General features: G+C 42.9%; 1 protein-coding gene across 2 annotated transcripts in view; it reads left to right on the top strand.

Annotated features, from left to right (window-relative positions):
- The window catches only part of ADGRD1 (adhesion G protein-coupled receptor D1), a 299,472-nt gene that overhangs the window by 186,612 nt on the left and 98,108 nt on the right, over positions 1–14,752 (top strand). For both annotated transcript variants that reach the window (XM_019507071.1, XM_019507072.1), the window contains 2 exons: positions 1,045–1,148; positions 7,003–7,114. In XM_019507071.1, the coding sequence (XP_019362616.1) occupies positions 1,045–1,148; positions 7,003–7,114 (216 nt within the window). The remainder of the gene's footprint in view (positions 1–1,044; positions 1,149–7,002; positions 7,115–14,752) is intronic.

Below are 14,752 nucleotides of genomic sequence, written 5' to 3'. Positions count from 1 at the left end.
AAGAATTTTGAAATGATCAAAATTAAACATCTTGCTTGAACCAGTCAGATTTTTTTTCAGACGTTCTGTTTATGGAAAGTTCAATTTGTATTGAGATTTGACACTTAGAAAAATGTGGCTCAAAACTTCTTGTGACATGATCGAATGGCTTCCTGTCCCATTTTATTTCTTCCATTCAAATACTGCTTTGCCTCCACCACTGGATATGGCTTTTCTTGACATTTTTCACTCAGAAGGAAATTTATGTTGCAATATAAAAGGAATAGCTAATGGCAAACTGCAGGAACATTCACTGTCCTACCAAGTGGTTTCAAAATGAACCGTCTTAATGCTCACCCTGGGTAAGGTGGAAGGGCTGAGGATTTGGTGTTTACAGAAACCAATAACTTTTTTGTTCCTACAAGATACTCTTTCCATGTCAGGATCAAAGGTGATGTTAGAGGTGGATGTTGTTGCTCCCATTGCTGTGTTTCTTCTGCGGTTTGAGAGAGGAGTCAAACCAACTCCTTTAAAAAGCATTATATTTACTGGCTACCTTGGTTTTCAGTTCTTACTGTTGTGGTGCATCGATGGCATCTGTACAGTGATGTAAGCTATTGTAGCATGAGAGCATTTGCCAAGTGTCTTAAAAGCTATAACAATCTAACCCCTGTCATTGTTTGTGCAGCCCCAATAGGCCAACAAAAAGCAGTTTATCTAATCTCAGGGATGACACTATCAAGCCATGTAGACAGAACCAACCTCTGCTGACAAAATATGGTCTTGTATTTCATAAGAGGGGAACTAAGTGACACATATATTTGAATGCCCTGGGTGCCTGACTTTCAGTTCAGATAGTGCAATTCATTTCCCGTGCTAGAAACGGTTGCAAATGGCATTGAATGCAGTGATGCGTGCAGAGACCGGGGTGGAGCTACCCCTAAGGAAGAATGCAGCTATGTCTGCTGAAACGCCACATGCGTTTCAACCTTTGTCAGGGTACATGGTTCTGTAGTATAATAAATCAATTAATGGATTTTCCTGTTGTTTTCCTTTTATGCACAGCTGACCATTCAACACCGGGTGGCACTGTCATCCATCAGTTACATTGGCTGCTCCCTGTCCATCTTCTGCTTGACGATCACGCTGGTCACCTTTGCTATACTGTCGTGAGTCATTTTAACTTCATACCTGCTGAGCAAATGTCGCTCTGAAAGTTTGACAGTTTAATGTAGAATCTTCATTTCCAGCCACCAGACTGGAGGCTTTCAGGTATTCAGAGAATTGTAAAAGGTTATTAATCCCCTAACCCCCTTTAATTAGATTCTGCACATATCTTTGTAGCAGTTGGTTGGCTGTTCCTAAATTAGATTTCCCCAAATTAGAAGGTCTTTAAATAGCAAGTGATTTCCTTTGCAATGTACTTTGGGGATTTTTTTCGATCCCTGTTGTGCTGCAGTTTTGAAACCTGCAGAGAGGGTGAGCCTGATCCTGAGGTCAGGGAGTTTAGCCTGAGCAAGGAGCTAAAAGATTGGATTCTCCCATATACCTTTATATTAATCAGAAACAATATTATAGGCAAAGGAGTGACAGTATATACAGGCGATCTTTCGCCTGCTTTTTTAGGGTTGCAGGGCTGGAAAGGGGTTATAAGAATGGCACCTGGGGAAAGGACAGAGAAAGCATCCACAGAAGCACCCTTTGTATCCTGCCTACTCTCTCAAGCTGAAATCCTGGACCACTGAAGTCAAAGGGAGTTTTGCCACTGACTTCACCGGGGCCAGGATTTCACCCTGAGGGTTAAAGTGGGACTGATATGCTGCACAGCTCTTGCCTCTTCTGCACAGGGTGGAATTTCACATTAGACCGGCAAGTACTTTTTGTTTAAGTGGTTTCTGCTTTTGATCTGTTAAGAATACTTTGTTACTTGTTACCAGTTTACTACTTCACTAATCTTCCCAAGGAAAAATGCATGGGGTTATGACAAAACACAGGGTAATAGTGCCCAGCTATTCTTTTCCTACCTGGATTTCCCTGCACTGCATTTTCCTTTAATATTTTAAGGGGCTGCCAGCAACTAGCATGTAAAATTAAAGTGGAATAAATCTTCCTGAGAAATGACTGAAATGGAGTACAGCATGGTGCAGGCACCAGTCGAAGTAATTTCTGAGTTGTGTGATGTGATCCTTGACTTTTTAAACAAGAAGCAATGCACAGTGGGCAACATACTGCAGTTTAGAGACCAAAAACAAGGTAATGCAAATGAAAATAGGATGCAGTCAGGAAGGGCCCACATAATCTCAGCCAATTTGGTTACCACAGTGAGAATGTAGATAAGTTCAGAGGCTTCCAGGACTGGATTCATAATACAGTTTGGGGAGTTAAGAGATAAAATATTGTATTTCCATATTTATAGAAACCCACCCATACGTAAATACTAGCACAGTGCAGTATTATGAAGAGCTGGATTTATATAAACCTGGAAGTACTGGGCTTGCATCTCCACTCACTCATTCTGGACTTGTATCATTGACCATGCTGGAGTTATTCCTGATTTGCAAAAATAAGGCCTAGGTAGTTAAATATCAGTAGGTAAAAGAGTCAATAGTTAATTTGGTTTTAACTGTTGGAATTGATATTAGCACAGGAGGTGTGTGTGAATAATGAAAATAGATTAAACTGATAGTTATCCATTTCAAAAATCCCCCCCAAACACTCTATATTGCCTGTTAGCAGTATGAAGAGAATCTACTTTACTCCTTATCTCAAGTTTTGTTGCCTTAGGAAAATAGTATTTTAGAATGGACCTTAGAAAAGAAAATGCACAATAATCTCTAATCCTGAAGTGGTGGATAGGACTGGATAAGATGACCCTGTGTAGGTCTATCCTGTCTCTAATTCCTATGAAATATATCTTAGATTTTTCATAGGAATCAGATACAGTCCACAATCCCACATTTGTTTTCAAGGCTTTAGTTTCTCTCTTCCAGCCTAGTTTTCAAATGGGCTACTCTATTAGGACAAATAAATGGTGCAGAGAAAGTGAAATTAATGCCAGGGTCTATGCTACATCCCTTTGCATGTCTTCAGTCTGTTAGAAACATGGGGACCCTTTAGGGGGTTGTACCATCAAGAGAACATTTGTCAGGGAATGCACTTGGCATTTAAGTGCATTTTTCATTATTACTTGTATTGCAGTAGTGGAACCGAGATCAAGGCCCCATTGTGCTAGGCTGCACAACACATTTCTGAATAAACTTGCAGAAAGTGTATGGTTTTAACAGATATGACAAAAGATGAGAGGGCAAACAGGTGCAAAGTTTTTAAGTGCTTTGCCCAACGTCACCCAGTACATCAGTAGCAGAGCGAGAATGAATCCTTGTCTCCCAAGTCCAGTCAAGTACCTTTATCACTAGCTCTCACTGGGTTCCAGCTGTTAAGGTGATGAGTTGAATACCCAAGTGTGACTTCTGTACATCATGTTAAGGAGCCCACATTAGAAACTAGAGCATTTATGCTTATGGCCATGCTTAAAAAGACTAAATTAGTTTAAACATGTATTTAATTTGTTCAAATCTTGTGGCAATTACTTCTAGGTCTCTAGAAAGTCTTTGCAGGTTATGCCCGAGTTCAGTGTACAACACATTGCAACACTTTCTATGTGTGTGATGTGGGGAGTGGGTAGGGTGGAATTGATCTGCTCTGCTTCTGATTGTGAGCTCAAAACAATGGCTGTTCATGTATTTGAAAAGGGACGGAGCTTGGTGATAACTTTGTACAATGCTGGTGAGGACACTTGGGTTATTGTGCCCCTTGGGGAAGAGGAGATATGACAAGAGTTAAAAAGAGCACAGACCCAACTCTTTGGCTCAGTGCACAGATTGTATATAGCAATTTAAAGCTATACCATGCCAAGTTAAAAGAATTTGATTAGGTTTTCATTGTAGGGTAGGGCTCCATTAGGAAGCTGAAAAGAAATGTTTCAATACAGTGTTAAATGACAATGAGGTTAGTGAAGTTCTTAGCTACTGTACACACTGGAAACAAATCATCAGCATCTACGTGTGTTGCCCTGGTTGCCTCCTGGGTAGGTGATGCTTCAGTTTGTCTATATGCAGTTCATTACTAGAGAGAGATTGCCACTGTGCTATACTGCTCATCTCCGAATTGCTTCTAGGATACAGACAGTTTCTTTTCTTTTACTTCTGACATTCTAATTGGGTGTTAAAACAATGACAAAAACTCAACCAAAGTATTTTTCTTTTAGTCTGTGTGTAACAGGGAGCCTACTGGGGCCAATCTCCGCATGGCCCACCCACCTGTTCTTGGGCAAACCGCCCACCTTCTCACCCACCACACCTTGATCTTAACTGATTAATTAGTTGATAATAAGCAGGAGGCTGCCCATTTTCTGCCCCGCTGCTAGGGGGCGCTACCTGCGGCTCCATTCCTCCCCTACACGGCAGCCCAAGCCTCGCAGGTGACATCAATATTCTTGTACATGCCAGTTCCCCATGATGGGGCCCAGAATCCTACTGTAGGACCCCACCGGGGTTCCTCCCTTCAGGCGGGCTCTGCTGAGGTCATACCAGGCCATATATTTTCCTGCCACCAGTTCCCCTTCAGGTGTGGTCCCCTCAATGGGACCTTCAACTCACACTAGCCCCAGCCCACCTCCAGGCCAGTCAGGACCCCAGGACCCTGGCTCTTGGGCATCCCTCTCAGTGGGCCTCCTTGCCCTTCTGACCCTGGCCCCCACATGGGCCAGTCAGGGGAAGCTCCAGCAGGCCTCGCTGTATGACCCATACTCTTTTCCCAGGGTCCCCCTCTCTGGGTCCTCCTTTACAGACATGGGGAGCTGGGGTACCTCACACCACGACTGGTGCCCCAGGGTCTCACAGGGGACTCTCACTTCCCCCCTGGGCAGCAGGTCATGGTGCTACTACTGGTGTTATATTTAACCCAAACTCTGCCTCCCCACATTGGAGGACTTACTGGGGTCAGGACTCAGCTCTCTCTCTCTGGCTGGGCCCCCCTCACACTGGGGACTCCACACTCTGACCCCCTCACACTGGGGGGCTCAGGGCTTCCCTCCACATGTGGGCTCAGGTGGCCATAGCTGTGCCTGGCCCCAACTCTCCTCCTTGGGGTCTCGAACCCCTGCAGGGCTCAGGCAGCCTTGGCCACACCTGGCCTCCAACTCTCCTCCTTGGGGCTTGCACCCCCAAAACTACCTCCAGTGTATGTGACCCACCCAAAAGTGAGGACTAGGGGTTAAGGCATCCCGACCCGCCTTTCATCGGGGTGGTAACTGGCCTGGCATTTCCTGGGGGCTCCCGCACCACTAGGAGCCCCACCAGGCCACCCACTCCCAGCAGGGTGTAGCTTCTGGTTGTACCTAGGACCAGGAACCTCCTACCATCCCCTACAGCTCCTCCCTTACCTCCAGATGAAACTCAGCAGCCCTCAGGCCAGATAATGTTGTTACTACCTCTCCAGTAGCCCAACTGCTTTGTTTATATAGGCATCCCTGAGCCTAAAATGGCTGCCCTCATTAGGCACCTGGAGGCTGCCAGCTCCAGGGCCTTAAAGTGGCAGGCACACCTAGTGCCCTGCCATACTGTGTTACCATGCCCAAGAGCGATGTGTCATTCAGAACAGTTGTAAAATGAGATGTTATACGTAGAAGGGTAGAAATGTTCATTTTGGGGTACAGGCAGACAAGGCTGTTTGGGTGAATGTGGTATCTTTTATTAGACCAACTAAATAGTTGGAAAAATTGTTCTTTACAAGCTTTCGGGCACAAACACCCTTCTTCAGGCATAGGTAGAGTCTGGTTTGGGTATAGAATACACTACTGCCCTTGATACCAAACACTCATCCATTTACCATTAAACAGTTAGAACTAACAGGTAGGAACTGAAGCCATGTGCAGATGAAACAAGGGGCGTGTGTGCACAACACTTCAAAGTGCTTTTGCACCGCTTTAATGGTGTCGGTGTTTGTACGCCTTGGCAGTGTATTGCACATTCATTCCAGCCACTGTAGGAAATTCAGCAGTGTAATGCGCCTTAAATGACTTGGGGTGCAGCAAACTAAAACTGCTCCAAGGGGGGGGGTACCACTGCCTTGGAGGAAAGCACTAGCACGTCCCCCACCCCCACCCAGGGACCACCCCACCCACTGGCAGCTTGCCCTTTGTACCCGCTGATGGAGAGGCAGGTAAGTCCGGTGTGTGCACGACATGGGGTTTAATCGGCCCTAAATTGAAGCGGTGTTTTTAAAAACCCACCACTTCAGTTTAGGGTCCCTGTTTCATCTACACATGCCCTTAGAAACAGATTTATTAAATAAGAAAGCTTTTTGTTCCTAAACATTCTTCTCTTCTTAGAATCAAATTATGCTGATTTTCTGAAATGTTCAGATAAGTATGTGTGTGTGTCTTCTTTCCCTTTTGGTTCTAACTGGGAACATAATCAAGTGATTGAAAACTCCTAAGAAAGCCTGTTCTTATAAGATTTCCAGCCTGCTGTTTTGAAGCCAATGGGAAGGGGTTCATTTAATTTGCTTTGTAATCAATGTTCAGGTTTTGTAATCAAGGTCAGGCCCTCCTTAAAGTGAGCATTCCCCAGGCGTGTAGGTATATACTGTTCTTCATCTATTCCTGCATAAAATTATTGTGCTAAATACCAGCAAAAGTGCTGAAGTATGGGGCTGGATCCTGCAAGGTGCTAATCTACCTCTACTCCCACTGTAGTTCTGGGAGCCTTGAAAGTTCAGGCCTTATTAATACTCTTCCACCAGTCATTAATACAACAATTTCACGTGCAAATCAATGCTTTTGGTGAATTCATTGTCTTGTCAGCATACTGTTGAACCTAATGACATATTGCCTACTCCTGGAAGATGAAAGAACCCAAAACTCATAATAATAAAAAAAGCAAACAAACTTGCAGATAGATCAAGTGTACTTTTGCTCTGTGGAATACTATTTTACCTATGAACCTTTTCTTCTTTACCCAGGTCTGTCAGCACCATCCGTAACCAGCGCTACCACATCCATGCCAACCTGTCCTTTGCCATCTTAGTGGCTCAGATCCTGCTTCTCATCAGCTTTCAGTTCAACCCTGGGACAGTAAGTATTAGATAAAAAGTATTGGGTTTTTGGCAAGGTACCTCTATGGGAGTGAATGCTTCATGCCAAGCCCACAAATGCTTTCCTTGAAATCTCTCTCTCATTTTTAGCACTTGTCTAAACCAAAAAAATCCAGTTCCTATATCACAATAGTATGTACCCAAACTATTTTTATTGTTATAATCGACAAATATAAGAAGAAACAATTTCTGTTTGGTGCCATTCTATGTTTTCATACTAGTCTTATCACCAAAGTAATTGAGTAGTTTTCAGTTGTGCGTTATTGATATGACTAATATCTATTATCATTTTTTTCTTTCCTTCTCTTCCCAAGGAAATTGTGGGCACAGCAAAGTGTTATAGAATCATAGAAAGGGAGGGTTGGAAAGAATCTCAGGAGGTCACATGTAGTCTAACGTCCTGCTCAAAGCAGGACCAGCCCCAACTAGATCATCCCAGCCAAAGCTTTGTGGGTTTTGAAAAACCCCAAGGATGGAGCTTCCACCACCTCTCTGGGTAACCTGTTCCAGTGTTTAACTACCTTCCTAGTGAGAATTTCCTAATATCCAACCTAAACTTCCCTTGCTGCAACTTGAGACCATTGCTCCTTGTTTTGTCATCTGCCACCACTGGGAGCAGTCCAGCTCCATCTTCTTTTGAACCCCCTTCAGGTAGTCGAAGGTTGCTATTAAGTTCCCTCTCAGTCTCCTCTTCTTTAGACTAAATAAGCCCAGTTCCCTCAGTCATTCCTCATAAGTCATGTCCCCCAGCCCATCATTTTTGTTGCCCTCTGCTGGACTTTCTCCAATTTGTCCACATCCTTTCTATAGTGGGGAGCCCAAAACTGAACACAGGACTCCAGATATGGCCTCACCAGTGCTGAAGAGAGGGGAATAATCACTTCCATTGACCTACTGACAGCACACCTACCAATGCAGCCCAGGATGCCATTAGCCTTCTTGGCAGCACCGGTACACTGCTGGCTCATATTCAGCTTATTGTCCACTGTAACTCCCAAATCTTTTTCTGCAGAGCTGCTGCCCAGCCAGTCAGCCCCCAGCCTGAACTGGTGCATAGGCTTGCTCCTGTCCTAAGTGCAGGACTTTGCACTTGTCCTTGTTGAACCTCATGAGATTCCTTTTGGCCCAGTCCTCCAATTTGTCTTGGTCACTCTGAATCCTAGCCCTACCTTCCAGTGTGTCTACTACTCCCCCCAGCTTGGAGTCATCTGCAAACTTGCTGAGGGTGCACTCAATGCAATCTTCCAAGTCGGTGATGAAGACATTGAACAAAATCAGCCCCAGGACCGACCCCTGGGGCACTCCACTTGATTCTGGCTGCCAACTAGACATTGAGTCATTGATTACTACAAAACAGGACAGATTTCCTGGGATAACCAGAGACAGTGTAAAATATTACTTTTGGATGCTGCCATCTAAGAGCCTAAGCCCAGAGAAGTTTCATTACTCAGGATCCCAGAAGGACCCATGGCCTGTCTCTGGCTCTCTCTTTTCTAACCAATTTAGACAGGGACATGCTCAGCTGGTTTCTGTGGATCCTTTTCTTTGGTGCCTAACTCACCCCATGCATCATTTAGAGAGTCAGAACACCTCTTTGCAGTTCAGGATTTCACTCTAGGAGAAGTTACTTAGGAAACCATCATTCAATACTTATTGGATCTAACATTGAAAAAAGGCAATCTAGCTTGTGTTGCTGTGGCTAGACTGCTACCAGCACTCATAGACTGCGAGGCTGGAAGGGACCTCGGGGGATCATTGGGTCCTGCCCCCTGCACAAGGCAGGAAAGATGACTGGGAGTCAGGTGACCCCAGCAAGGTGACCGTCCAGTCTCCTTTTGAAGATTTCCAGGGAGGGTGATTACACCACCTCTGGAGGCAGCCTATTCCACAGTCTAGACACCCTACTCTTTGCTACACTGCAATCACAGTGATTGCAATATAGATACACCTTCAAGTGTCAGTGAGGAGTCTAGGAAAACTCTTAGATTATGAACTGAATTGAACAACTGTGGATATATACCAATTTGCAGAGCCTGCAGTCCTAGATGTACCTAATAATATGCCAATAGCCTTAGCATCCTGGTGACAGAAGAACATGAAATATGTTCCCACAAATTGTGGGGAAATTCTGTTTTGTATTTTTGTTTGTTTAAAAAAAATGCTGTTGAAAATTAAAGTCGGATCCTATGATGTAAATTGCCACCTGCGTCAGGAAGAAACAGAATTATTTTGAAATAATTTTACACTGCACTTCGCTCTTTCAATAGGATACAATTTGGCTGCTTTGGAGATCAGCTGTTGTACCGTATTGCTTCTGACAAGCCATCGGCAGTTGCTACTCATCCATCACTCTTTCAGTTTTTAGTACAACTAAATATGAGGGTCTCATGCCTTTTAATTCTGTCAACACAAAATGTAGGTAGCTTAATAGACAAAAATGTCTGATAAATAATAATAACATTAATAACAATAAAGACAACAACAATAAGAAATATCTATTATCTCTATCACCGCTTTCAACCGTGAATTTAAAGACACTTTGTAAACCTGGACTACTTTACTCTTATCTTACTGAAGGGTAAACTGAGGCCCAAAGAAGGTAAAACACTCAAATATTGTCCCCTAGTGAATCACTGGCACAACCAGGAATAAAATGGAAGGTTTCTTAACTTCTGCCGTCCCACCAGGTAGAGTCTATGGGCTACACTTTCCTTGCTAGCAGCCCATGGCAGCGTCATTCCTTTCTCACCACATTTGCTACTACAACATTGTCTCTCTCATGTCTGAGAACCACAGCATTAAAAGATTCTGATTTTCAGCAAAATAGGGGCCGTGGCACTCGTCTCCCCTACCAACACATCAGCCCTTGAGGTGCACGGCACAGGAGCTAAGGTTGGCCAAAATCACAAAAGGGAAGTTAGCATTTCACTCCCAGACTTTTCTTTCAGCTAAAAACAAGCAGGCCTGGAACTAGATAAGGTGCATGGAAGGAAATGATAGAGAAGGGTTTGATGGAAAATAAAATGGAGAAAACAGAAAAGAGCCACAAACACAGCACCTGAAATAGAAAGTAAGCAAAGCCACACACTAAAATAATCTTCAATAGATCAGTTATAATGTTAAAACTCCACTGACAGAATATAGGCTTGAGAGAAATAAAATGTGTATACGGCACAGCACAGCATCAAGAAGAAAAGGATGCCATTGTCATGGTCTCTCTCGCAATTTCAAGTGAAATAGGCTTTTGAACAAAAAACCTTTAGCACTTTCAAATTGCCAGCTCCCTGCCAGCCTCTAAAAAATGTTGAGAATTAACAGTTGCCTTTCCAGTTCAAGCTCTTTCTGTGTACTGGGTGTCGGGTAAATCCAGCTCCACCAAAATCCTAACCGAGCGCCATCCACCTTGTGTGGGATTGTGGTCTTGGCCATACAACATGCATGGATAAAAAGTATGTAAACAAAAACAGCATTGTAAAAATGATCTAAGCATCTGTGTAGACACTAATTTCCATTTAATAGTGGCATATTTCGATTGAACTAGAACATTTTATGAAATAGACTTAAATTGAACTGAAATAAGTCTGCCTGGAAAAAGTAGTCTGTTATCTCAAACTCTTCAGCTGGTTTATCTAAATCATTTTTAACGTCTGATGTTAACTTCAACTGGTGCAGCTCTGCTTGGGCATACAGCAGTTGTGAGCTCCTTACGCTGGGGAGAAGTCTGCATCCAGAGAGGGCAATACTCTGTTGCTTTCCACTTTGTCCCATCATCTACACCAGTGTAAAGGGGATAAGAAGAGCTACCAAATCAGAAAGGTAGCATTTTATGCCCACTCTACACTGTAGGCAATGTGTAAGCAACAGAGAATCGAAACCTTCGGGTGCCAGTGGCAATAGAAAAATCAACCTTTTAGCCTTCAACATTTGTACTCAAATCTATTTTCATTTTCCACTTTATTTTTAGCTGCAGGTATTTCCAGCTCCTCTGTTTAGTCAGAGCACTAGATGCACGTTAAAGTAGCAAACTGCTCCAAGTCAATCTCAGGATAATTCCTTCCTTCCTTTCCAACTCTTACAATTTTTTTTCAACATTTATTTCATTTCTCCCCCTTTGAGCCTAATTTTTCATTCTGGCAGCAAGTCAGGGCTGGAAAGTAGCAATTGCTTACCCTCTAATGGCATTTTCATTTATTTACTGATCTTTATTCAGTTCCCAGATATACAAGTGAGGTAGGGGTAAGCAAGTGAGCCAAGAAATTAGCACTTAATTATGTTGTTCTATGATCAGACACCTCCCCCCTCTCCAACCACAACCATTTCTGGTCATTAGCTGAACTTTATTTTACAGTGAAAGCAGCAAAATATAAAATTATTTAGTTACCCCAAGAAAACACAGTGTGTTGGTCTCTTCTGCAGAAGGCTGAATCTTAGTATAAAATGGCCACTGCCTCTGCAGGAGTTATGCAGTTTACTCCTTTTGAAAGTACAGTCCGTAGTAAGACATAAGAAATGTGGGCTACATGTAGCGTAAGAGCCAAGGCCTGTATCCTGCCAATTGTTTGAGATGTCGTTTATGAACATGTCACTTAATTTGTGTCTCATCTTCATGACATAGATTAGCAATAATTGTAGGATCACAATATAGTATATATCTTTAAGACCTACATATGAAAAGCACTCAAGGCATATTAACAACATTATTATTTATAGTTAGTGTTCAGTTAGACGGCTTGCGAGCCTTGATCTTGTAGTTCATCCTTTCATTATTCTTACATTCTTACTACATATTCTGCTCTTACTCTTACTGCTCTACCTTTAACACTGATTTTCTTTAATTGCTGTTTTAATTGCGTAGGCTGGATGATACCGTGGGAAAAGAAAGTGTTTATTTTAGATGCTGTGATTCGCTACCGCTTCTGTTTCTGCTAGAGATAAGCCTGCTTAGTTCAGAAGAATATAGTCTATTAATTCTACACTCTGAGTTTGTTCAGTGTAGCCAAGTAAAGTATAGCAATGCCCTGGGAGTGATGTTATCTGAACAGACAGTCCTGATGCAGCAGTGCCATTCTTGAAACTACCATGCTTGTGGTTGGTGCTGCCCTTAGAGTGTCTCCTCTTCCTCCTCTATCAGCTGGGGTCTGGGCATTTAATCTTTGATAGCAAATATAGCAGCATGAACGCCCAGTATTTGGGCCAGTTGAGCAGATCTGTTGCATTACCTGCCCATTCACACTGTCTACTACAGTAATTTTCTGTTTGGAGGGTAGGCAAAAACGTATTCAGTGGATGTACACTTATAAAATAGAGCAATTCTTTCCCTTAACAGTGTTGAGATCTTTGTAGTAAACTTAAGGCAAGATTTTTTTAAAATCTTATCCTTAATACCAGATAAACTGGAATAACATGTTCCTACTGCTTTTGCTACTAAATTAATCCTAAACTCAAGATATTTTTTCCCAAGTGATAGCAGCTTCTGCATATAGAATGTTTTCTGCTGGTGCTGACAGGCCTATCAAGCATCTTTGCCAACCAAATGACAGCCCAATAACTTCCCAAGTCCTGTCACTATGAGATGAATTTGTTTGCTCAATCAAACTCACTGTGCTGTGTTTCGGATCTTGTCATGCACAAGAGAACACAAGTGTCCTTTAAGAGAATCTCATGTATCAACGTGGGATTAAAAATGTTAAGCCTTAAAGTTTTCATAATGGGTGCATCCTCATGCAGCAGCAAAAATAGTAGCGGCGTACAGTTGTGCTGCTAGTTTTTGCTGCAGTGCACACCCCTGCATGTGTACTTTTGCGTGGGGCGAATTGCCGCACTTCAGGGAGACTGCCCTTTCCCTGTTCCTCCTGGCTCTCGGCATGCTGGAGGAGCCAGGGGACAACTAAAGGAGTGGCTGCTGGTCAGAGCATCTCTGGGAAGGACCAAGCCTCTGTGTTTGCTGGTGTGTGCTCCTCTTATGTGCACCGCGCTGGTTTTTTTTGCTATTAGAATTGCAGACTCCCTCCATTTTAATGTTCTGGGCATGCAGTTTGTGGTGCTACAAAGACGCTTGTGGCACCACAAACCACACATGCCGGCACATCTGGATGCAGCCAATAAAGCAACTTCCAAAGCTGTGTATATTTTGCAAGGGAAAAGCAAGCGTAGTTAGACTCAAGCTGTACAGTGAAAACTACAGTGACCTACATGTTGTGTATAGCATTATACTTTAGTGCCGTAACTCAATATACAGCTAATGCTTGGTAGCTCTACAGCTTGAACTGTTCTCACTCCTTCCCTCAGAATAATACTAACCCATAGACAGAATAAGAAACCATAAGAGGAACAAAACCATATTACTTTTGTTTCTGCTATAATTCAGTGGGTGTCTTACCTAAACTCAGAGCCAAAGGATTGGAGCAGCAGTGCGTGGAGTTATGATGAGCGGACAGTTTCATAGATTTCTTTATGCCTGGACAAAACTGCTTCTTGGGTTGCAAGCATTATCATACACTGCATTTTAGAAAGTTTGCCCAAGTGAACATCCACCTCTGAGGAGTGCTGCTATCTGGGCACTGAGCTGCTGGGCCTGTGGAAATGAAACACAGAAGAAATACTTTCCTTTTCTAGATACTGGGCACATCTACACGGGACACTACTGTGCAATGGTTAGTGCACCTTTCTTTAGTACTTGTATAATCAAGTACTAAATAAATGCACAGTAACAGGAGTTATTGTGCGGTAGTGGTGGTGAACACCTTTTTAGTGATGCTAGTGCTCAGTAGTAGCCTAAAAATACTGTGTAGTAGTGCATTAGAACTGTTCGTGCTGTAACACACTACTGCGTAGTATTATTTGGCTAGTGTGCAGTTAGCGTCTCATGTAGACGTGCCCACTGTGTAGTATTTTATGTACCAGATGACTGGTCATATCGCATCTCTGTATTGCATCCATCAGAAGCTCTTTTGCTTCTATATTGGTTTGGCTTTGTTTAGCCATTCACTGTTTCTGGCGTCTCTTTCCCCCCAGCCACACAATGCCTTTATTGATGCAATAGCTAGACTGCCTTACGCCTCTTAACAACCAGAGCACTATGAACCTTCCTCCCTGGTTGGACTGGGTTTCTGTTTATACCGGCCAACCCAGCAATCAATCACAGGTCTGGCAGTGATGGGGAAAGTATGTCAGATCATTCAACCGGAGCAGGCTATGCTATACGCTGCAGTAACACAGACCTGTGTGTTTTTGAACTCTGATACAAAATACCGGTGTTCTTGCTTTAATAAAACATAATATAACGACAACAATAATATAGTCATATCTATAATTGTAACATAATACTAGTCCTGTGAACAGCTGCCGTACGTTTTGCCACTTCTTCAGAAAGATGACTTGTCTTCTTTTATTAAAAAGACACTTAGATTAATGTGTAGGAGTGAATGTTAAGGGATTGTAGTTTTAGAGAGGACACTATACCGCATCATAGACTTAAGAGAGAAGAGTATACAATACTGCAGTTACAAGTCACAGTGCTGTATCAAACTTCAGAGTAGAGATGCGGTTCCATACTAAATAAAGAAAAAGAGAGAACAGTTTGTAACACAATACCAGCAGTTACAAGTTAGTGAAAAAA

This window comes from Gavialis gangeticus, unplaced genomic scaffold, assembly GCF_001723915.1.
Source record: "Gavialis gangeticus isolate Ggan-Ray unplaced genomic scaffold, GavGan_comp1, whole genome shotgun sequence".
NCBI lineage: Eukaryota > Metazoa > Chordata > Crocodylia > Gavialidae > Gavialis > Gavialis gangeticus.
This window is presented reverse-complemented; position numbering and strand designations above follow the sequence as displayed.